At 43.5% G+C, this 23,129-nt stretch overlaps 1 protein-coding gene across 2 annotated transcripts in view; it reads right to left on the reverse strand.

The window, feature by feature from the left end:
* Positions 1–22,723, reverse strand: part of GAB3 (GRB2 associated binding protein 3) — a 67,569-nt gene extending 44,846 nt beyond the window's left edge. For both annotated transcript variants that reach the window (XM_054075724.1, XM_009562329.2), the window contains exon 1: positions 22,438–22,723. In XM_054075724.1, the coding sequence (XP_053931699.1) occupies positions 22,438–22,509 (72 nt within the window). In that variant the 5' untranslated portion in view covers positions 22,510–22,723. The remainder of the gene's footprint in view (positions 1–22,437) is intronic.
* Between the last annotated feature and the right edge of the window lie 406 nt (positions 22,724–23,129).

The raw sequence follows: 23,129 nt of genomic DNA on the forward strand, positions 1-23,129 counted from the left end.
GTGTCTCAAAAACTTTACCTTTCATTTTTAACCAAAACGCATTTGCTTCTGCAAGACATTGCACAGTGTTCCTGCTTCAGCACAATGGGTTTCTTCAACTCTACTCTCTCTCTAAAATAAGCAACATTTACCATATATTTTGATTTTTTATAGAATTATAAAGAAAGGCAGCTCAGTAACCAAACAATTCCCAAAGGCTGAAGTGCAATGTGAGAAAACAGATTAATTACAAATGAAGACCAAGCAGTTTGAATATCAGAAAGCCAAACTTTGAATTATGTTAATATCTAACCCAATCTCTGGACACCTTTAAAACTACAAGGAATACTTGTCAACTCTGAATACAGAGGCTAATATGTATTTTAAACAACAGTCATTGATCCTTCAGTTGTGTTTCTGTTTTATTTATTATCTACAAAACCAATTTTGCTAACTTAGAGAGCCATGAAGTGTGTATCATCAGTACGTAAAATAGATCAGAATACAGTTGAGCAAGACCTTTGTGATTCACTAATAAACCATGAAAGAAAAACACCAGTCTGGAAGCATCAAACTTTCCAGCCGAGCAAGGACCAAGAAAATGTCCAACAGAAGCAGCAAAGCAAACTTGGTGAGAGCTCACCGTCTGCGAAAGCCGTGTGCCTCATCTTAGCTGAAACAATCTAAGCTAAATTAAATCCGAAAGCTCAAAGTTGACAAAAACAAATACAGTAAAGCGGAAAAGGAAAAATATAATGGAGATATTGTTTTCTTCTAGTTTTCCTTAAAACATACTAATAATGCAAAGTGCTCCCTCCAGACTTCAAGCCAGAGTCGCACAGAGGAGAGAAATTCTGTCCTGGAAGGCTGAGGTAATTCTTGCACGATACCCCAAAGGCCGACCCTGAATATGACAAGAGATTTTCCTTGGAAGGTGTTGCCTTTGCTGTCTGGGTGTTGTACACAGCAACAGCGCAGAGAACAGTGTGTAAGAAGGACATCCAAAACTACAGACATGGTCAGGGGAAATTGGAGATGGGCACCACGCCTGAAACCTTTACAGCTCTCTGCTGTGGATAAACTGACATTTTGAATAACAAATCTTCTGCGTTCTGTAGGGAGAGGCAAGGTTCAATCTCGTGCCGTTCCCCAGGTCCCTGCTGATGTCCAGGGGAGGGATGCAGCAGGAGCTCCCTTCAAGCAGAGAACCAAACTCGTAAAATGCTTTCCTCTGATCCCTCCTACCCCAACAACACTGAATGCTTTTGAGTAAAAATGGAGCCACAGCCACAGGCACTAACAGATAAAAAAAAAAAGAGACATCTGAAAGCAGTGGTTGTACACAGAAAGCAGTAACTGCCTTCCTTTTTTAGACTTCATGGCTTATTTGTTCAAACCACAAAGAGGCATTTGCACACTACCCATTTCTGGTGAGATATGAAAAAATAAAATAGAAATAAATGCAGAGCAAGTAACACCTTCTGCTAATTTTCAAGGTTAATTTTAACTCCTGAAACACTTCAGCAAAGGTCCACCACTTAAATTTACACATTTAAAGAGGTAAACAATATGATGAAAGATGACTTTTCAAAGAGGCGCAAAGAAACAAACCCCAACTATTATCTTTTCCTATTTTAAACTTCATCCCACACTTGACACAAATTTAGATCAGAATGCAGAATTACTCCTACTGTTCTCCTTCACTTAAGACTCTTTCTTACCACGTTTTTCAGAGAACAGTTTGTAAATGTGACTTGTTAGGATGCAGTGTAAAAGTAACTTGTAATATGTGTGCTGCAACCCAGCCAGGCTGCCTGCTGCTGATGCGGTTAGTACAATGGTAAAGCTTACATCTAGATTCAAATGAAGCCAAGTGGGAGGTAAAATCATGGAATCATAGAATAGTTTGGCTTGGAAGGGACCTGAAAGCCCATCTAGTTCCAACCCCTCTGCCATGGGCAGGGACACCTCCCACTGGGTCAGGTTGCTCCAAGCCCCATCCAAGCTGGCCTTGAACACCTCCAGGGATGGGGCAGCCACAGCTTCCCTGGGCAACCTGGGCCAGGACCTCAGCACTCTCAGCATGAAGAAATTCTTCCTTACGTGTAGTCTAAATCTGCCCCTCTCCAGTTTATACCCATTGCCCCTCGTCCTATCACCACAAGCCTTTATGAATAGCCCTTCCCCAGCTTTCTTGTAGCCCCTTTCAGGTACTGAAGGTCGCTATAAGATCTCCTCGGAGCCTTCTCTTCTCCAGGCTTAACAACCCAACTCTCTCAGCCTGTCCTTGTATGGGAGCTGCTCCAGCCCTCTGATGATCTTTGTAGCCTCCTCTGGACCTGTTCCAACAGCTCCATCTCCTTCTTCTGTTGAGGATTCCAGAAGTGGACAAAATACTCCAGATGAGGTCTGGTCAGGGCAATGATTTGTGTTACAAAAGCATACTTCCATAAATCAGCCAGAAATAAGTGCATTCGTAGAGCAAGTGTGGCTGTAGCACAGGGACGGGCTGGGCAGAGGACATCTGATCCTGATGGTCATTGTGGTGCTGATGTTTTAGGAGACTTAAAAGACAGGCTGAGAGAGACAGTAACAGACAAGCATACACGTCAACTTACAACTTCTCAACTGGCAATGAGAAAATGTAATGATTTATCTAACCCTTGTGCACATAGAAAAGCCTTTCCTAAGGAAAGAAAATATTTTTTTAATAGTTTACAGAGCCCAGGAAGAATCATACAGTGATGCTGTGTTAGAATTCATTGCAAAATATCAGGGAGCTGTTTCCCAGGGCTATGCCAAGGGAAATGCCACTTCTGTTCCTGAACAGACTGATTTAGAGGGAAGACTGTGGAGGGAGAAAACAGTATCACACTGGAAGATGATGAATGGCATCCTGGCCTTGGTGAAACAAGGGGGGAAATTCCTTTTCTGATTTCAGTGGGTTACCCGTATAATCAGACACGTACAAAACATACGTGTACCATGAATGATAAAGATAAGCGATACAGTGTAATGGGATTATGCCTCAAACTATAAGCATACTGAAAACCAGTCTTTCCAGAAAGCTGATGGCTTGACCTTAAGATGTGAGGGAAAACTGAAAAAACTTCAAAAGAAGGCCAGGCAGTTTTTTATACCATGACTCCTTGAACAGCAAACTGTATTTTGTTGGCTAAATTTCAAGGATTGCCACAGACGGAAAAGCCTTAGCCATTTTCTTGTTTTGCACTCAACACTGCCTGAAATCTGTGGTTTCTGATGGTCTTGGTCTGTATCAAGTCCAGCTCCAAGAATTTTACTCTGACTTTGATCCTTCCTGTGGCGGTGCCATAACCATTCTTGTATGCAATCAGAGCAGAAATTGGAGAGATAGAACTTGGGGTGAAACATGACACATTACTATTGCCAGGAGGCAGCTTCAATTTTCTCAGCTGTGTTCCAGGAGATTTTAAAGGGAAAAACATCCTTTCTGATTTTTATGGCGTTCCAATGTGCTTCATGTTTTAGATGAACCATGAAGTCCTAATGCCATTATTTGATGTTCATATTAACAACCGGGTGCCGCTGATTTTCATGCACCCTATAAGCATGGATTCTCAGCCCATCGTTGATCTCCTGATTAACTTTTTGTTGTGAGATCAAACCAACTTCAAAGACTTGACATGGGAAACAAAATGGATTTAGATGCTTAAATGACTTATACAATCTTACAAGTTTTACAATCTAGCCTGGGATCAATGGGATTTTTTGCACGTGCATTATTCAAAAGGGCATATCTAAACCTATAACGCAGCAAATTAATGATGCCACAATCTTCTGCATATTTCCACTTTGCTTTGCAAAAGTAAGAACTTCACTTCTGAAAAAAAGAGTTTGAAATGTGTCTTTCAAGAGTTTATTCAGGCAGTGTAATCAAGCACAGAATCTGACCAGAATCTTAGCAGAGTTATGATTTCCAGCTCTGTGGTTTTCACCTCTGAGAGTATTTACTATTTGCTTGCCAGTAATTACTACACACATCTCCTGCTTTGAATTCGAATACAGAAAAAGTTTTCCAGTTTGTTTCTTTAAACTTGAAGGAGACTTCACCTTAAAACTCACGTGAATAGAGAACTTCCATGAATCAGATGATACAACCATTTGCACATTTGTTCTTCTTGCCCGTTCACCAAGTTCGGCATTATTTGCTTCTGTCTACTATGCCCTTGGCCAAAAAAATGCTTTCTTGCCTATGAAGTTGTTATTTAATACACCCTGTGCCCAAAGGTACAAATGCTTGGAAGTGTTTACATTTTTCACTTATTTCTTGGAAAACATGACCCATAGATAATAAAATACTTCTGCAACAATCAGAGCTTCTGGTGTTGCTGATTATTTGAATTCATATTTTTTTTAACCCATCCCTTATGTTCCTGCGTGTTCTGTGACTTTCTTCTTACTTAACAAAGGTTGAGAATTACAGTGCTTACTAAGATTATTGCATTGCTACTGTCTTGAAGTCACAATATCCACAATTTATCAAAAAAAAAAAAAACCTAAAAGGACACAGAGTTTTAAAACCTATGTAGGAAATCTGGGCTATTTGGTTATTCATCTTTCAATAAATCCAGTAGAAGACTACCCTATATGCCAAAGGACATCTTTGTCCGTCTCTCTGAATGCTAATTTTGGTCCTGTAACCTGAGTCTCCTCTCCATTATAATTTATTCAATTCTTAATAAAACCCAATTGCTTTGAAAGACAAATGGATTAGGACTTTGCATTTGTTTAATCCAAGACTCTTTCTCCATGGCTGATTCTGTGTTCATTCGTATTTGGCAGCTAAAACGGGAACTCAAGACTTTCTTGACTGTAAAATCAGACCCATAATGCACAACTGAGGTTGAAGAGGAATGAAGCACTAAAATACTATCATGCCCCTTCCCCACGCCATTTCTTCCATCCAGTGTGAAATGTTTGTATTTTCGCAGAGCCAGAGCTACAGTCCTCTTTGTGTAATTGTTTTTCAGAATATTTTCACTTTCATTCTTTTGCTGTAAAGAATCAACATCTTTAGAAACTGACTGTTGTTATACACACTTTCTACTCCTCATTTAAATAAAACCCCATGGCATATACCCATGATTAATTCCAGTTCATAAAGTGCTTCAGCTCTGTGTCAGAAACATCCTTTTGCCGTGGAATTATATGACAGATGTCGCATGCTCTGTGCTAGAAACACCTTCTGAGAGGAGCAGCTCCATCCCTTTAGAGGTCCAGGACCACAGCCCTACTCGCAGGCACAAGGACCTCACTCCACAATCCATTTCGCAAGGTGTGATTATAGAAGCTGCATTCAAGGAAGAGAAACAGCAAAACCAAGTCTACAATGATAATATCAGATATAGTAGGGAGGGGATGATCCAGTCTCGGAAGGGGAAGCATCTGCTCCACAAACTATTTTTCCGAGACCTTGCAATTGGAGAAGAAGGGAGTTTGTTAATTGGACTAAATTGGGGTCTCAGGGTATAGGTGTCAACAATTTTGAGAACGAAAAGATCAGCAATGACTGGATTGTAAACTATAGGGGCGTTCCTCACAGGAAATTGATAACAGCACTACAGTTACAGGCGAATGTGTACCCAACAAGAGAATTCTTGTCCAGGCGCAGACAAGAAGCGCAAGTGAAATCTTGTAGGCATTGCCCTGCTAATACCGAGTCCTGTGCCCATATAGTTGGGTATTGTCCTAGGGTGCAGGATGCTAGAATTAAAAGACATCATGTAGTTTGTGAAATTTTAACCAAAGAATCCAAGAAAAAAAGATTGGAACATATTTATTGAGCCACGTATAAGAGATGGTTAAAACCTAATTTGGTTATAGTAAAAATGGAGGCTGCAGTTGTCATCAATGTTGCAATTTGGTATGAAAGCACCCTCAAAGCTTTAAAGGAAGCAGCCGTCAGAAAAGTTAAAAGGTATGAACACAGAATCATAGAATGGTTTAGGTTGGAAGGGATCTTAAATATCATCCAGTTCGAGCCCTCCCAACAGATCAACCTGTTTGTTTGCCATTTCCTAAACCTGTGGCTACTTTGCTTTTCTGTGGGCTAGCACGGTCACAGCCACCCAAGGAGGCCAGGGAAGCACTTGTATGGATGCTGAGGGTTAGCCATGAAAACTGCCAGAAGGCAGAATGCGGGAGAGGTGGGGCTGGCTGGATGTAGTAAAAAGCAGAAAAGCCAAAGGCCTTTAAAGCCATCTTCAAATCTTGGGCTGCACTGAACATTAGACTTCTTTTTTGGGGTGGGGGTGTTTCTGTATCTTGCATTCCCACACCACAAAGCTGCTGCCTCTGCCCTGCTCTAGAGTTTCATGTGTCAGACACAGCTGAGCACAGATCCGTGACTCACGGGCTGTGCCTCATCTCTGCACAGCGAAGCAGCAGCACTGCGTTTGCAGCCAGGGGAATGTGTATCTGGAAGCAAGTTCCCCACCCGCAGCCACAGGCGTTTACTGTCAGTGACTTTGGATACCTAAGAACTTTCTCCACAGAGCTCTTTATTCTTGATTTGGTCCTTGATTAATTAATGGCTCGACGCTGTGAATCTAAGAATTTTCCAACAGCATCATATTCAGGAAAGAGCAATTATAAGCTAAGGACTGAAACCACTAAATGCACTGTTCATACGCAGTTGAACTCTCTTATTTCACTGAACTAAATTAGTAATTAATGACATTTTCATCAAAAAGATGAGCAAGTCCAGGAATAACAGTAAGCTAAATGTATAACATAGTCAGACATGGGTTTCAAAAGAAGAGGGGCCAAAGCTGCCAAGACCTTGTGTAGTTACATAGAATCACAGAATCATAGAATAGTTAGGGTTGGAAGAGACCTTAAATATCATGTAGTTCCAAGCCTCCTGCCACGGGCAAGGACATCCCACTAAATCAGGCTGCCTAAGGCCCCATCCAACCCGGCCTTGAACACCTCCAGGGATGGGGCATCAAATCGCTGGATAGCTCAGCTCTTCTTTCCACCCAGCTGAGATGTGCCTTATCACAGTCACACCCCTGACCTTAAGAGTTGAGCATTAAAAGAGTTTCCTTCTGCCATACCAGGGTTTTGGTTAGAAGTTCATCAAGTCAATGCTTACTTTTAATAATGGATTACCAACAAGCATCAGATGTGCCCTCCTACCCGTTCCCTGTTGCTGACTCCCTGCCCTGGGGCTCTGGTGTTTGCTGACAAAGGGGAGAACCCATAGCCCATTCCCAGAACAGACCCTGTCCATGGCTCAGTGTTTTTACCAGGAAGAGAAACGGCAACACCCTGCACTATCAGAGTGATAACTGGCTGTTTCAGCAGAAGCTTTTCAAATAAATTGCTATGCTACAATTATAAGTGCCAGAGGCAGAAAGGGTATCTGGAATGGCACAGCCCTCATCAGAAGTGGTCAGTGCTTCCTCAAAGATCTTCCTGCAAAAGGTTAAGGTTTTTTTTCCAGCACTTGGGCATTTCTCTCTGCTGCTCTGGAGGCTTCTCCGGTGTCTTTACCAGAAACACAATGTTGCTGCCATTCTTATGTGACGACAATCCCTGGACCAGCCAGGTGGCTGTGGGCTGAGTCCATGATCTGCATTAGCATCCTGGTGCTGACCGACACCACCTCCAAAGAGGAATGGTGGCAAAAGTGATATTTTTGTCCTCTTTCTGGCAAAAATCAACTTACAAACACATAAAACTTATTTAAGTTTCCTTAGAGATGACTTCCTTGCTCAGCCAACTCACTGCATATAGAGAGCATACAATTTTCCAGATGGCCACTAACGTACAAGCATGGAAAAACATAGTTTGATTATTGCATTCTGACTACTCTATTGCACAAGTACGTTATGAAAGTAAAAGTTGTGTAAAAATCATAGTGGATTTCACGATTTCCTATTTAACTGTTTTACTGTATGCATATACAATGCTCCAGAACGTTCATTTGTTTAGAACGAATATGAGCCATCGTAACAGTTTTTAACATGCTTCTGCTTCTTTACAATAAAATAGATTATGACGTTTAATTTTTCCTTTACTAACATAAAATCTTCCACTTTGACTCACAGCTCTTCTGCTGAGAGACACTTCAGAGAGTTTCATTTTACAAACAGTGAACACGGATCCGGATTTTTTTTTTGTCATTGTTTGGCTGCTGTACATAAAAAATTTAATTATGAAAGATCAGAACATTCTTCTTCCTAAACACACTTGAAAGGTCCAGTAGTGAAATATCCTCAACTGTGTATCCTATCCACCACCTGGCCCCACAACCATCACTGGGGGCTCATAGAATTACTGTCATCCCAACGACTGGCCAACCCACGATGGAAATGACAGTATGTCCTTGGATGAGCTCAGTGCGTTTGGCAGCCTTAGCGCTGGCTCCAGGAGACCTTAACAAAAATAGGACGCATTAAAGACACCCTTTGTTTGCAAATCAAGTAAATACACTAAGATTGAAGGAAACACAAAACCTGAACTATGTTTTTAAGACTGCAAGATGATAAAAGGAATCTGACAGGATAGTGCGTGGGAAAGTAGGGATTACCATCGCTTATGTCATTGCTGCTTGAATCTAAGGGCTTGTCTGCAGTTTTACTAGCATAGCTGAGCAGCCATATATCTGCTAGAAGAAGTGTGCCATGGGAACACTGATACTGGAAAAAAGAACGTCGTTCCCAGTTTAGCTTATATTGCTTCAGAAGCAGTTTAAGAAAAAGGAAAAGGATGTCACTCATTCCAAGAACATCGAAGATGTTTATCAGCATAATTATAGTGATTTGAATTCATACATCATTATACACCTGTGATTTTCCTCTAGGTTGCACTGGAAATGGAGCGTAATGAAACAATTTAGTGGTAGGAATTTCATCGATGTTATACGTAAACTGGTTAGTGAGACAGATTTTTGCTTTATCACAAAACGTGGATTATTGGAATTTGCCGTATGAATATATTGTTCTGCATTAACAGAGGTTTGTTAGAAAACCACTGGGGAAATAAAAAAGGTCTTAATGCTGTTATGTTGAGAAGCAACACGACATCACTGTGAGGTGGCAAAGGCTACTCTAAGCTGTTAGCGGCAAAGATGCTTTTTCCAGGATGTAGTTGTAAGTGCATGCATAGGGGATTTTGCAAATGGAGCCCCAGAGTCTTACAGATAGCAAGCAGCTAAACAGACCCCTGGAGAAAGTCAGAATCAAACTGGTCAGTAAATAAAGTATGGATTTCTGGAGATTTTCTGATGTTTTTCCCTAAAATTCCCAAAGAGCTGCAGTTATTAGGGAAAGTGGAAGTCACATAGGATGCACATTAAACCTCTCTGGACACCAGACTTCACTGCTGGATGAACCGGAATTGTAGGAAGTAAACTCAAAACATCGCAGCGAAGCCGTTCTGTGGCTTGAAAAAGGAGGTTTTCCGCCTCAAGAGTAGCGCCCGCTCAGTTGGAACCCAAAGCAGGCGGAGATGTGAGTGATGTAAGATCAGTGTCAGTGTGACTGGGGAGGACCTGCACTCCAGGGGCTGGCTCTTGTTCTGTTTGGAGAGGGAAGGCAAAGCACGGAGGAGGAAACTGCTCTAATGCAGAACTGCAAGAAGAAATACCGTTGTGGAAAGCTCAGTGTGCAGGCCAACAAAGCACCATGATAGAAGATGAAGGGGGTAGGGAACACAGCATCTGACGTTCCCCCGTGCTGTGCACAGGGCAGGGCCATGGTTCTGCGTGAAGCGTCGCCGTTACTCTCATGTTCTCACACGTACCACGGTGCGCAGCAGCTCATCTGCTGGACCATCTGCTGAGATGCTGATGTACTCGAATAATGACTGCGACTCTTCATTCCTACGTGCACCCTTTCAAATTTACACCCTCCCATTCTAAAACGTTCTCCTCCTGCTTGATCCATTACATCATCCATCCTCACCAGCTGGAACTGACTGTTAGACAGTAGGTGTTTCCAGCCTTCGCACTGTCTCTCACCCTTCAGATTAATAACCTTACCTAGGGGAGAAACATGGTATGCACTTGCCTCGCACTCCGTGTGTTGCCCCATCAAACCGGATCATCGTTTCGAAGATGGTACAGGAATTCCCCAGCCAGCGGCCAACAGCATCTGCCTTCGCATTATGTATTTCTAAGTGCTCAGAATGCCGCTTGCTGTGAGTCATGCATCTCTACATCAATCTATGCAAAGCTGCTCTATGCATAGATTTTATCTCTCAAATAGAAAGTGAGATTTTTACTCTTTTTAAGAAGTTACCAATTTCGCTGCAACCCTGCTTTTAGTTTTCACCATAATTTTATCAGTCTGTAATCTCTTTGAGTAGAAAGCTTTATGTGAGAGATGGTACACAAAACAAAGTGAAATCGTGCATTTCGACATATTCTTATCCATTCCTTGTCTTCAGTTTCCAATTACAAGCTGGTACATACTGCAGTTCCCATGTCACGTGCCACCTCTCCCAGTTGCACTGGAGCTACCAGGAGCTCTGATAATGGCAGATGTATGGGCATCGACCAGGAGGCAAAACCTTCTTATCCGCTTTTCTCTTCACACTCCCCTGCTGCTGAGGGCCATGGCTCTGTGCCTTATCTGCATCCAGGCAATTGATACAAAAGATAAAGAGAAAAGCCTGAAGCTCCACTCTGATATTCAAGTTCAGCATTTAATGAAGACAAGATATCACCAGTCATAAGGTATTGTTGTTAACAGCACGGAACATGTAGGGAAACAGCTCAGATTATTTAAATGTTCCCCATAAATATGGCCATAATGGATTAGAATTTAAGACTGCATTTTTTGGCTTCTGTTTTCTCCTTAAGCTCCTACATTGCTAGAGAACACAAGGTGCCATTTCTATTTCAGGATATTTTTTTCTGATAAGTCTAAGTACTTCATATCTAAAATCTTTTTAGAGAGGACAAAGAGGTTTTCCAAGCAGATTTGTGCAAGCTGATAAATGCAAATAAAAGCTTCCAATCTAACCTTCCAGTTTGACTGAGCACTTGCCCAATTCCAGCAGCTTATTAAGGCAAATGTTTACCTGCGCTTTCTGTCCATTATGGGGGCATTTTATTTTGGAAGGGAAAAGTTTCCTGTTTGATGGTTACACTCAGCTGTGCTACATTCCCATATCTCCTTGCTGCTATTGCTGTGTAAGGGTCATATGCCTTTTCTTGTTAGTCCCAGCAAGGAATCATGAAGATCCTGCCCTAACCTGGCACCATGAACTAGATCTGGAGTGATTCTGCATGACCACATTTCCATTCAGAGCAGTTACCTTGTATGCAGCAACCCTGGGTGCAAGTCAGAAGGGACCGGCTGCCCTGCAATAAAATGATCCTACGACTCACAACCATTAATAGTACAAGCTTTATAAGCTGACTGCTTCCCTCAGCACCCTATGTTTTATTCCTACTCATAGATAGTAGGTAAGAGTGTTATTTTCTTAAAAAATAAACCATACCAGTCTCTGAACTAGAATCTACAATGATATGCTCATATAGAGATCCCAGTTCCATTTCAAATCCAGTAAACCCAAGGAATGAGTCAAACTGAAACCTGACTGTGGGTGCACAGTAAATTTCTGAGCAAATGAGCATTAGCTGCCACTGCTGAAATCGCCACATAGCTCAGTTTGCTAAACTACATGCAAATAATTTGCTTGGAGGCATAGCACTGGGGTCGATCTCTACGGCTATCCCTCTCCATCGCTGCATCCTGGAAAGGACTGCACTGCTACTGTTTCACGCAAGCTTCTTCTGGCTCTTCACCTCCCAAACTTCTGTTGCCTCTTCTCAAATGGCAAGTTTCACTAAAGCCTCTCTGAACCCACAACAAGGTGTCACGGTGAGAGGAGTCCTTAAGGATTTAAATCATCAGCATAAAGATGCTTCATCTTCACCCAGGTAACTTTAGCTTATCCGAAACCCGGCCGTGTCTGCCGTATTTCATTCGGCTTTTCCCAGTCAAGCTGTTTGCCCCGACAAAGAGCACAGGCAGATATCACTGCAGCCCACTTGGAACACTCTAACGGGAAAACAGCTTTCATTTACCAGTCAGCAAACCAAGTTTACTTCTAAAGTTTAGAAGGTTGTTTCAAGCGCAAAGGACCTGGAAATAGAATGAAAGACAAATAGGTCTTTTAGGAGGATAACACAACTGCAGAGGGTATAATTCATCCTGCTTTCCATTTAGCAATGCTGATAATGACGGTTAAAACCAGGCAATTTGCTGAGCATGGGCAACAAAGCCCTACAAAGGACAGGCTGTAGGTTGCATTTCTGCTGGAGATTTCTGTGTAGAAAATGCCTGGTAAAATCTTGGTCACTCTGAAGACAGATAAATCATAATAATTGCTCTTTAGGTTCCGAGATAAATGCAGTCTCTGGCAAGGGTAAAGCATTTGACAGAGCCTAAATGAGGGTATGAACTCCACAGGGGACAAGAAAGCCTCTAACACCCTTTCCTTCAGCCTGAGGCTGAATACCGGTTGTGCTAGGAAACAAGAACTGTCTCCCATCGCAGCAGCAGCAAACTCCTAATGGAAGGAAATAAACAGCCCTGGTGGTTCCTGAACTTCTCGTTCCTTTTCTGACACAGAACCTCAGACATTCTGCAGACATGGCTCAAGGTCTAAGGCACTAGGGGTTGGCTTGTGGCTGAAAATTAGTAAAGCTTCTTAATAAATGAGATATTCGCATCCATTGTGTTAGGAAATACTCCTAGCCATTCAAATTCCAGTCCTCCATTCAAGGAGTGTTAACAAATAAAAAGAAAATTTAAAAAAACCTGCAATTTAGGGACAAGAGTAACTGTATTGGCATCACTGGCTCTTGTGGTACCCTCTAATTTAATCCTCCCCTAGAGGTTTTATGGTAAATGTAGCATCTTCTGGAACACCTCAGATCCAAAGATCTCTTGGGCAGGGGCTACATTTACATTGTTTCTTTGCAGGAAAGCAAAAGATTTGTGGAATTACAAAAATACAACAAAGAAATACTAACAGCCATTGCATGCACTGAACTGGTTTAAGTTATGGCTCCGGGCTTCTTCCCTGATTCACAAAGACATTAGATGCCACATATTGTGTCATATTCATGATTTGTTTATAAGTAAACATATATATATTCAAGAAGAGCTTCCAGGATTGGAGCATCGGGGCCAAGGGTATGGCAGGATTGGAGCATCGGGGCCAAGGGTATGGCAGGATTGGAGCATCGGGGCCAAGGATACGGCAGGATTGGAGCATCGGGGCCATGGATACAGCAGGATTGGAGCATCGGGGTCAAGGGTACGGCAAGATTGGAGCATCGGGGCCAAGGGTACGGCAGGATTGGAGCATCAGGGCCAAGGATACGGCAGGATTGGAGCATCGAGGCAAAAGGTATGGCAGGATTGGAACATCGGGGCCAAGGATACAGCAGGTTTGGAACACCGGGGCCAAGGGTACAGTGGGATTGGAGCATCGGGGCCAAGGGTACGGCAGCATTGGAGCATCAGGGTGCGGTGCACGCCCTCAACAATGCCTGCAAAGGTGTGGGAGGGGGCTGGGGGGCTCTGTGGCTGGGGGAACAGCACAGAGCACACAGCCTCTGTGATAGCATTCAGGAAATAAAGTTGGAAAGCGCTGCCTGCAAGTAACAAGGCTGCAGTGCTCGTTCCTAGGATAAGGGCTGCTTCTGTTCCAGCTGGCATGGATAGAGGGAGGACTGGGCCCTACTCTTCACGTTAGCAGCTTGTAGGTCCCACCATTTACAGAATCAGCCGCTGGAGCTTAAATGAAAGCCTGTGATGCTAAGGTCTGTAAATGGGGAGCATGCACAGACAACAGAGAAGGGATGAAAATGACCCTGTGGTACAAACAAGGCACTCATGCACGCTCACGGGCCAGGTTTACAATATGTTTAGGCAGCTATAGGTGCAAGCAGGTACCTAGGGCTCCTTGCACAAGAACCTAAGCATGCTTTCATATATCTGGTCCTTGGTAACCTGCCAGACTGCCCCCCAAATGACAATGGACTCAAATTTCCTGTTTCTAGCTTCCCAGGAGTACATTTTCTCCAAGCTTGTTCCCTCTGCCGTATTTTCCCTTCTGGTCACACCGTGGCAGAGTGAATTTCTAGCAGTTCCCCCTGCCCTTTGATAACTCAAAGCTATCAATTCACAAAGGTGCGAGGTGCCATACTTTTACCAGTTTCCCTTGTAAATTTGAACTTGCAAAAAAACAAAGCCAAAAGACTTAGTAGAGCCCCACAAGTGTCAGTTTTTAGTACTTGCATGTGTCCAGAAATTCTGTTGTAATTTCCTTCTAAATTGTCTGAGGTTAATGAGATTGAAGAGAATGATAGGAAGGAAAGAAACAGTTATACATTCTCTTTTTTTTCTCAACATGTCCCAAATGTCCCCTCTGACCTGGCTTTCTATTTCTGGCATGGACTAAACTCCCTCTATTTATTTAGCAGCCTACACACCATTACAGTAACGTAGCAACAGTACTTTCAGTTGTGAATTTGAAAAAAAGAAAAGAAAAAAAAACAATGTATTTTTTCATAAGAAAACTGTTAAAGAATTGCAGTCTAGTAACACTTCAATAAATCTTCTATTTTTCCCTTTACAAGCCAGTATTATTAAGTTTCCAGTCTGCAAACCCAATACAGAGGGATGTACAACGTCACCTTCAAGAAGCCTTTTCTTCCTACGGCAGTCACTGTGCCCTCACCTTTCTGTTCATCTTAATGATGTTTCAGCTTGAATATTTCTCAGGCTCAACACAGACCAAAGCCGGAGTTTGGGGAGGAGGTGGAAATAATGATGGGATCTGTCTGATTGTTTTCCCTCACTTTTCATTTCTAAACCAGAGCTAAAGGGTAATACGCCGTTTCACAGGGAAAGGCAGACAGTGAAGACCCTGTGAAAGCAGCCCTGGAATAGGCAGTGAAAACATTTTGCAAATCCTTTTTTTTGTGAAAGCAATGTGCCTAAGTATCTCAAGAAAAAAAAAAGCAATTCCCTGAGCTACTTAAGTGGTTCTTACTTTTAAACCATAGAATCATAGAATCACCAGGTTGGAAAAGACCTCTTGGATCATTGAGTCCAATCAATCCTATCAACCACTAAACCATGTCCATGAGCACCTCATCTACCCGTCTTTTAGATACCTCCAGGGATGGTGACTCCACCCCCTCCCTCGTCTTCAGGGAGAACTCCATCATTTTTTTAGGATGGGTTCAAAATGTTGAACTTATTAAAAATAGAACTCCTTAAGCTTGCGAAGCTTCCGCTATAAATACTAGTAAACAACCCAGATGTAGTAACTGGAACTGCAGTGAGCACTTCATGAAGCAGTGTATGACTTCTCATGAAACTTCACTGCTACTGCAAGCTCAGCTGGCATCTCTTCAAATGCTTTTTTCTCATCTCACAGCGATGTTATCAGCACACGGTCATCTCTGAAAGCCAATCTGATCAACAGATCTTGGAAGCACTGCTTTACAGCAGGCATTTTCCCAGGGTTTATACCCTCAGTACTTCAGTAAACTTAGTGGTTTTACTGCACGGTTTGTAAAGTCTGGAAGTAAAACACGTTTCATGCTTGTTCCGAACTCTTGGCTTCTCCTTGGCATGACCAGTTCGTGTCAGCTTGAAAAAAATGACTTCGCAACTGTAAAATCCTTGAACTTCTACAAACAGTTTGCAAGTCTGGTATGTAAAACCAGATTGCTCCCAAACTACTCACTCTGTTGAGATTATAACAGTTGCAAATTTAGAAAGGGTCCCATTATGGCCCTTATCCAATAGAAATAGAAATACTTAACCCACAGTCTCCGAGACTTGGGAGTCAGAGGATGAATAATATTTGTCACTAATGGGGCTCACACAAACTGTTGGCTGTTAAAAAGCATTGTCAAAAACGAGTCAAAAACTTCCAGGTGACAATCTAAGTTCCTTTTAAATGAACGCTTTCATTTAAGTAATTTTAAATTCATAGTAATAATGACATTTTACTGCCTTTCCGTAAAATGCTCGATGGGGAAGGATATTGAATAACTGAAACGCACCGTTCAAGGCTTTTTGGAAAGCTACGAGGCAGTTTTGACGGCAGGGGTCAGGTGGGGTTTCTGGCATCAGAAGGGAAGGGAATAACAAAATCTCTAAGAACAGTTGTCTCATTCTAACAATTACAGAGCCACAAACGTGTTAGCCTCAGAAAGGGAGTGTTTTTCTGCCACGAAGACTAGGCATCAGTTTTGGTTTATTTTTAACAAATACCAAGCTGCAGCAGATCTTAAGACTGAGTTTAGCGTGGCTATACGTTCGTCATTTTTCTGATGCAACACAAAGTGAAACAAGTCAAGAAATAATGTAAAGCAGAAAAAAAAAACCCCAAAAGTGGAAATTTTGCTTTTTATGCAACAGGTAAATGAGCGAAAGAGGAAAATCTATTTTATCCTGCTGGATGTAATGTTTTGACATGCAAATTTCATTTCAAAGCTGGCATTTTTTTCCTTGTCTTATCACATTGCTAATTAATTTCCAACTCAAATGAAGAGGACAAGAAAGCAAATAAAATGACTGTTTCTTTACCGAGTAACATTATAGGAGTAAACTTGTCCCTTTCCCTAAAAACCTATCAAATTGGCAGAATACACACTTGTAGCATTTTAATGTATTATTGATAGAAACAATGTGTTTATCCGTATTATAGTTTTCACGCTACAACAAAGAGTTCACCAAAGAACCGCATGTAATGCTTTGTCCTCTAAGACATGTTTGATAGCATCACTAGTTTAATTACCACTCAAGTTAGCATTTCCTTCTCTATTTCAAACTAGCATGTTTTTAAGTCTCTGTTTTTGAATGCAAAGACCTGATAACTCATGTTTTGAGTAGAAACCAATAGCTGAACATTCCTGTGCACTGAAAACATGTAGTCAAAGATTAAACCGGGGCTTCAGGGCTATTATGGCTCCACCCAAATAAATAGTCCAAGGGAAACTCTTCTGCTTCACATTCCGATACGCAGGTTGCCAAGAACAGCAGTGTTTTTTAGAAATTATTTTTTTCTTAGAAGTTAGCCTATCTCATCGAACATTGCATTTAAACTACCAAAGCAGGATTAAAATGGAAGAAGATGGTCTAGAGTAAACATTGTCCTTAATCTACCAAAACAAGGTTAAGGAGCAGAAAAGAGTCAGGTTCGCTCTTAGCTAATTACAAAGGTTTAACTCCAATGATGAAAACTCCTCCCTAAGATAAATTTTCTACTGTTATTTTACCAGTGAGATTGATTTTGTTCAGGATTTCACGGAGAAGGGAACACGGAGCCTGTAGCACCAGAGCTGCTGTATGAGTCTTCATTTTCTCAAAACTGAGTTCTTCCTTAATATACAAACCAGACAGAATATACTCTGAGTTTTTAAATGAAGCGGAAGCGGGAAAGAGCACAGGAACAAAACTTACAACTAGAACCAGCTAGAAAGCTCTTGTCAACATTCTCTGTCACACGGGACTCCTACTCCCACACGGACCACAAACTAGAACTGATAAAATTCATTTAAAAAACTCAGTTATTTCAACAATGCTGACTCCAGCGGAGTATGGAAGGTGGCTGTAACTCTCTATTCAGAGAGGACAGTGCCCAAGAGCTGAGGATTCGTAGGAAGCACTTGGAAATATAAAGGCTTATGGACAAAATTAAGATTTCTCTTTGACAGTTATTTTTTGGAGACTTCCCCTGAATCCCAAACCAGGAGAAGTATTACTTGACCTCACATGGCACTTGGGGATTTCTTTTAGGCGAGGGGGGCAGTGTTCCCTGCAGACACCAGCCCAACGCTAGGTCAGACAGCAGCTGATCTGCATCCCACTCACCCTTAGCAGTGCTGTGGGACTTCTGTTCCTATAACTTGAGCAAACTCTTCCATAATTCTACTTTACTTTTTCTTCTGAGCAGCTAGTAACTTCCCGTTTGTTCTCCTGATAAACACCGGAACTTCAGCTAAAAATGGAGAAGTCGTCTTGATTCTCTTACCTTGTAAAACCCTGGCAGTGGGTGCTGTGGCCAAGTTCTGGCAAATCCCCCCAACAACCAGAGATGGCCGTCTACGACTCCTTGCTGCTGAGCCTTTCTGATGGCCCTTACTGTCCCTCATGCAGAGACAGCAGGAGTGGACACTGCTTTACCAGCTTTTTGCTTCTGGTACCTTAATTTACACCTCTCTTTGTCTTCTCAGGACAGACACTCCAAGAAGTGTGGTAAGAGGTGCAAGGCTTGATTTTCTAACACAGGGTCCATTCTGGACTCTTCTTCTGGAGATGCTGACAAAGAATTTTGATTTTCAATAACATTTGAAGAATGCAGTCACTCAAGCAAAGTGGGAAACGTCTTTATTTGAGCAAGTGGTCTTCCCTCATCAATCTGTATAGTACTGAAGATTAAAAATAGCCCTTCAGCTGGGGTACAGCTGTGCAGCACTGACTTAAACGGAGCTGCACTGACTCACAACACGCAAGAATCTCTACAGAGCCCTTTACTATTGCAAACCACGTAACTGAACATCAACTGCAAGGAAATACTGGCGTGGCGTTTGTGGAAGCCGGTGGACAGGCTGGCTCACTACCGCTGCTGCTCCTCACCGCTGTGAGAACAGTTTGGGTTGGAAGGGACCTTAAAGATCAACCAGATCCAAACCCCCTGCCATGGGCAGGGACACCTCCCACTGGCTCAGGCTGCCCAAGGCCCATCCAACCTGGCCTGGAACACCTCCAGGGATGGGGCAGCCACAGCTTCCCTGGGCAACCTGGGCCAGGGCCTCACCACTATCATAGTGAAGAAATTCTTCCTAATATCCAGCCTAAATCTGCCCCTCTCCAGTTTATACCCAGTTATAACCATTTCTACCAGTTTATACCCGTATAAACTTTCTTCTCACAGTGACTTTTTGCACCGGCTGTAGTAATTCCTCTGTTTTCTAGGCCATGAAACCATTCTCCCCCTTCTCCAATAAACAGAAAACAAATATTACCAGTCTGCGAGCAGATAAATTTCCATATGAAAAGTATCCAAAGCCAGCTGTTCAAGGCTGACGTTACAGAATCGAGATACGTGAACACCACCACCCTGAGCCTTCTGAATTTTTTAACTGACATAAACAATTTTTTCCCCTTGTGGCTCTGAACGCCTAATCTAAATCCGTGGTTGGATATATTCAGCAGTAGTAAAGGCACTGTGAAACCCATCAAACCCGATGCAGATTCTCCCATGGTCCACTAATACCAATACAAAAAATCTCTGGTGGGGTCAGATTTTCTTCCCATGGGTCAAATTGCACCTGAAACTTAGCATTTTTGGTCCAGAGCACGATGGACTTCACCTCTACCACCACCACTTCCCAGTTTTTGGTAGCCATTTTCTTCCTCTCTTGCCTCAGCTCCCCAAAGCTTGGGGTTCTCCGCCGTACCCCTCAGTTCCACACAGCCCTGACTGGTGAGAAAAGCTGGAACAAAGTGGGGAAATGAGAGCAGCACAGCTTTCAGGTCACACTTTGGGGACAAAGAACTGTAACACACACCAAATGCTCTCCCAGGAGACCCCTTGCAGAACTGCCTCTTTAGAGAGGCGGAGGCGCTGGATTCGTGGTTCAAGTATCAGACAGAGAGAAAAGCATTGTACATGCTATTAAAACACTATTAGGGCATTTGCCTGCTGAAGTGAAGCTCGCTGTGCTTTCTAATGAATTCTGTGCATTTAGCTTTAAGCTCTCTGTTTTTACAGAAAGTTACACTTGGGTAATTAATCTCATGTTCGTTTCCTGCACATGTAAGAGAGCAGCCTTTGTTAGGGAATGATAAGACACTTCTAAGAATAGTGCTACTACGAGCATCAGCTTTGTAAGATATTACAGGAAAAATATACTCCTAACACCTGCTTTTTGCTTTTCAAAGTTTTGAAAATAAGGTTCTGCTTACGGAGGGCCAAATTCTGACTTGTTTATCTGTAGAAAACCCAATTGTTTTTATCAGAGAATAAGCATAAATGAAGGTATACTTCGGTCTTTGGGCTCCAGTCTCACAAAGATGTATTTGTTTAATTTTATAAATGCTGTGAATATTCACAGTGCCTCCAGTGGGACTATCTGGAGTTCCCAGTCTCCCAACCTGAATTCATCACTTTGTCTGCTCTCTTAACTACAGATTGCACTGAAATCAATTGGATTTTTCCCAGTGATTGTTAATAGATTGAGGATTAAGAATTTATTTGTGTGTAAAACAAGAGACCCTCAGACTGGACCTTACAAATGCTGAGCTCAGGAGAATGTCAACTGGGAGACAACCCCAGGAGAGCAACTGAGCCAGGTGGGGCAGCTCCCCGGGGGCAGCAGACCAAGCCCATATTTGAAGCTCCCTGGAAGCTTCAGCTCAGAGCCTGGGTTTTGCCAGCTGAACACAAAGGGTGGTGTAAAGCTCGGGGATTTATGTCCGTTGTCAGTTCAGAACCAGAGCCAAGTCCATTCTCCTGCAAGCGGTTGACACTTGACACCTACTGAAGTCAGTTTAAACAGTCATTGTTTTCAAGCTCGTGTTGTTTTGAAGCAGTCACCGTGGCTCAGCCTGAGCTATCTACCACGCCAGAGCAAGATGCACAAGCCGGCACGGTGGTGAAACTATATAAAAAGTGGGGGAAAAAAAGATTTTACAGTGGGTAAGAGCCAATTTCCATTCGATTTGTAGCATCTGCTGTGTAACCAGTCGCATGAGAATGGACATTAATCTTTGCTGTACTCGCAGCAGATTTCTGTCTGCTTTATTATGGACAAAGGAGTAGTTTATCCTCCTAACCAGAAAACAAAGCCTAATCTGCAGAGATCTGGCTAATCTAGTGGCTGATGTTTGAAGAATAACACGGACCCATTTCCCTAGGTTTTGTGGTGCAAAATCTGAGCAGAGCAGGCTGCAGCTCTCTGGTGAGCTGCTCAGAGCCCCTGTTGTGACTATTATCTTGACTGTATAATGGGGGCTTTCAAACCCCAGCTTTATCACATTCTGTTTTCTCTACTTTGCCCTTTTATGAATATTGAGTCATCAAAAATAGCTTCACTGACAGAGTTACTAATGATACCAGCTGGGTGAATCAGTGGCTCTTACATTGTCTGGTGCCTGATGTACGCTGCTATTAGTGCACTCGCTACAAAATATAACAAAAATGAGATATCCATATTTTATTTGCGGCTCCCTCGAGACACATCGTAGTGGTTATTTTAGAACTGGAAAAAAATGCTAACCGAACAAAGCGAGTGTTCGGCCGTTTCAATGCAATTAAGCCATCTAAAGGAAGAAACTCCGGTTTAGAATAAGTTAAAAGCAAATTCTTACATCAGTAAAAGATCCTTTCCCCTAGTTTTCAGTGCAAAGAGAAAAAAAATATACTACCGTATGATATCTACCGCATTCTTCGCGAGAGAGTTATTCCTCCCATTCCTAGAAACAGCTAACATCAGCACCCGGAGGAAAAATATGCTGATAAACAGAAGTGAATAGGACAAATGGGCTGTGGGTCTGTCCCGGGAGGGATCCCTCTTGTCCGGTGCGGAGCTCGGCGGGGAGTTAGAAGAGCGTGTTTGCAATCGTATTACCGGTAATAAAAGTAGAACAGCACTGCCCGCATGCCTGGTGGAGAACCATCACCACCGAGCCTGCAAAAGGGCCCACGGTGGGCTGACAGATTTAATGCTATTTTGTAAGGGTCATTTATTTCTGGTGCCTTCCTCGCAATGGTAGAGTTTCCGATGTTTGCAACACGCACCCTCTCCCCTCCCAACCCAGAAAACCAGGCAGGAGATAAAGGAACAAGGGGGCCCCTTCCCACAGAATGCAGTTGCAGCTCTCCACGCATGCAGCCCTCGCTGCTTCCCGGTCCCTTCCACCCATCAGCTCTCAGGAACTTTACAGCAAGGCATCCTCCAGCACCTCAGACAAAAAGCCAGGCTCTCCTCTAGCAGCTGCGCCGGCGTATTAAACCGATAAATAAAATTATCACAGATGTGGCCTTTAGCAAGTGTCGTAGAAATTATGGAGCATCCCAACAAAGCTGAGCCTCAGAATTTAAAGTATTAGGCTTCTTTTTTTTTTTCAGGAGGTTCTTGCCCTTCCCGGGAAAAGTGACAGCTGAAATTATGTTACAACAATTCCGTTAGTTACGGCAACATTAACAGACGCCGAAATGTGGTTTTTTTAACGCAAGGTACGTTGCATAACGACCGGAGTAATACAAATTTACGAGCCGGGAAAGGTTAATTCCAAAGAGCTCAAGAATATCGGTGAAAACTACACCACCTCCGGGGCGCAGAGACGCGTAAACCTTTTCGTTTCGATCCAAGGCAAGACATTCCAAAGGGAGAGCGAAGCCAGGAAAATCATCAGCACTTACGTATCTCTTGAGTTTCTTCTCAGGGGGCGATTTGATGAGCCAGCCGGTGCACACGACGTCCCCCGAGCTCATGGTCCGCGGGTGCGGGGGCGCTCCCCGGCGCTGGGAGCCCGGCAGCGAGCGGCTGCCTCCGGCCGCGCTGCGCCGCTCCTCCAGCCCGAGGAGGAAGTCATGACATTGATCACTGACACGGCCAGCCCTCCCCTCCGCCGAGAGCACAATGCAACACACCGAGCACGTGATGGGGAGGCCGGGGATCCGGGCTGCGACAACGCCACCGGCGCCCCAGCGCGGCACCGGGATGCTGAGACCCTGCCCTGGGGATGCTGAGAGACCCTGCCCTGTGGATGCTGAGACCCTGCCCTGGGGATGCTGAGAGACCCTGCCCTGGGGATGCTGAGACCCTGCCCTGGGGATGCTGAGAGACCCTGCCCTGGGGATGCTGAGACCCTGCCCTGGGGATGGTGAGACCCAGCCCTGGGGATGCTGAGACCCCGTCCTGGGGATGCTGAGACCCCTGCCCTGGGGATGCTGAGAGACCCTGCCCTGGGGATGCTGAGAGACCCTGCCCTGGGGATGCTGAGACCCTGCCCTGGGGATGCTGAGACCCCTGCCCTGGGGATGCTGAGACACCCAGCCCTGGGGATACTGAGACCCAGCCCTGGGGATGCTGAGACACCCAGCCCTGGGGA

Source organism: Cuculus canorus, chromosome 10, assembly GCF_017976375.1.
Source record: "Cuculus canorus isolate bCucCan1 chromosome 10, bCucCan1.pri, whole genome shotgun sequence".
NCBI classification, from domain to species: Eukaryota; Metazoa; Chordata; class Aves; order Cuculiformes; family Cuculidae; genus Cuculus; species Cuculus canorus.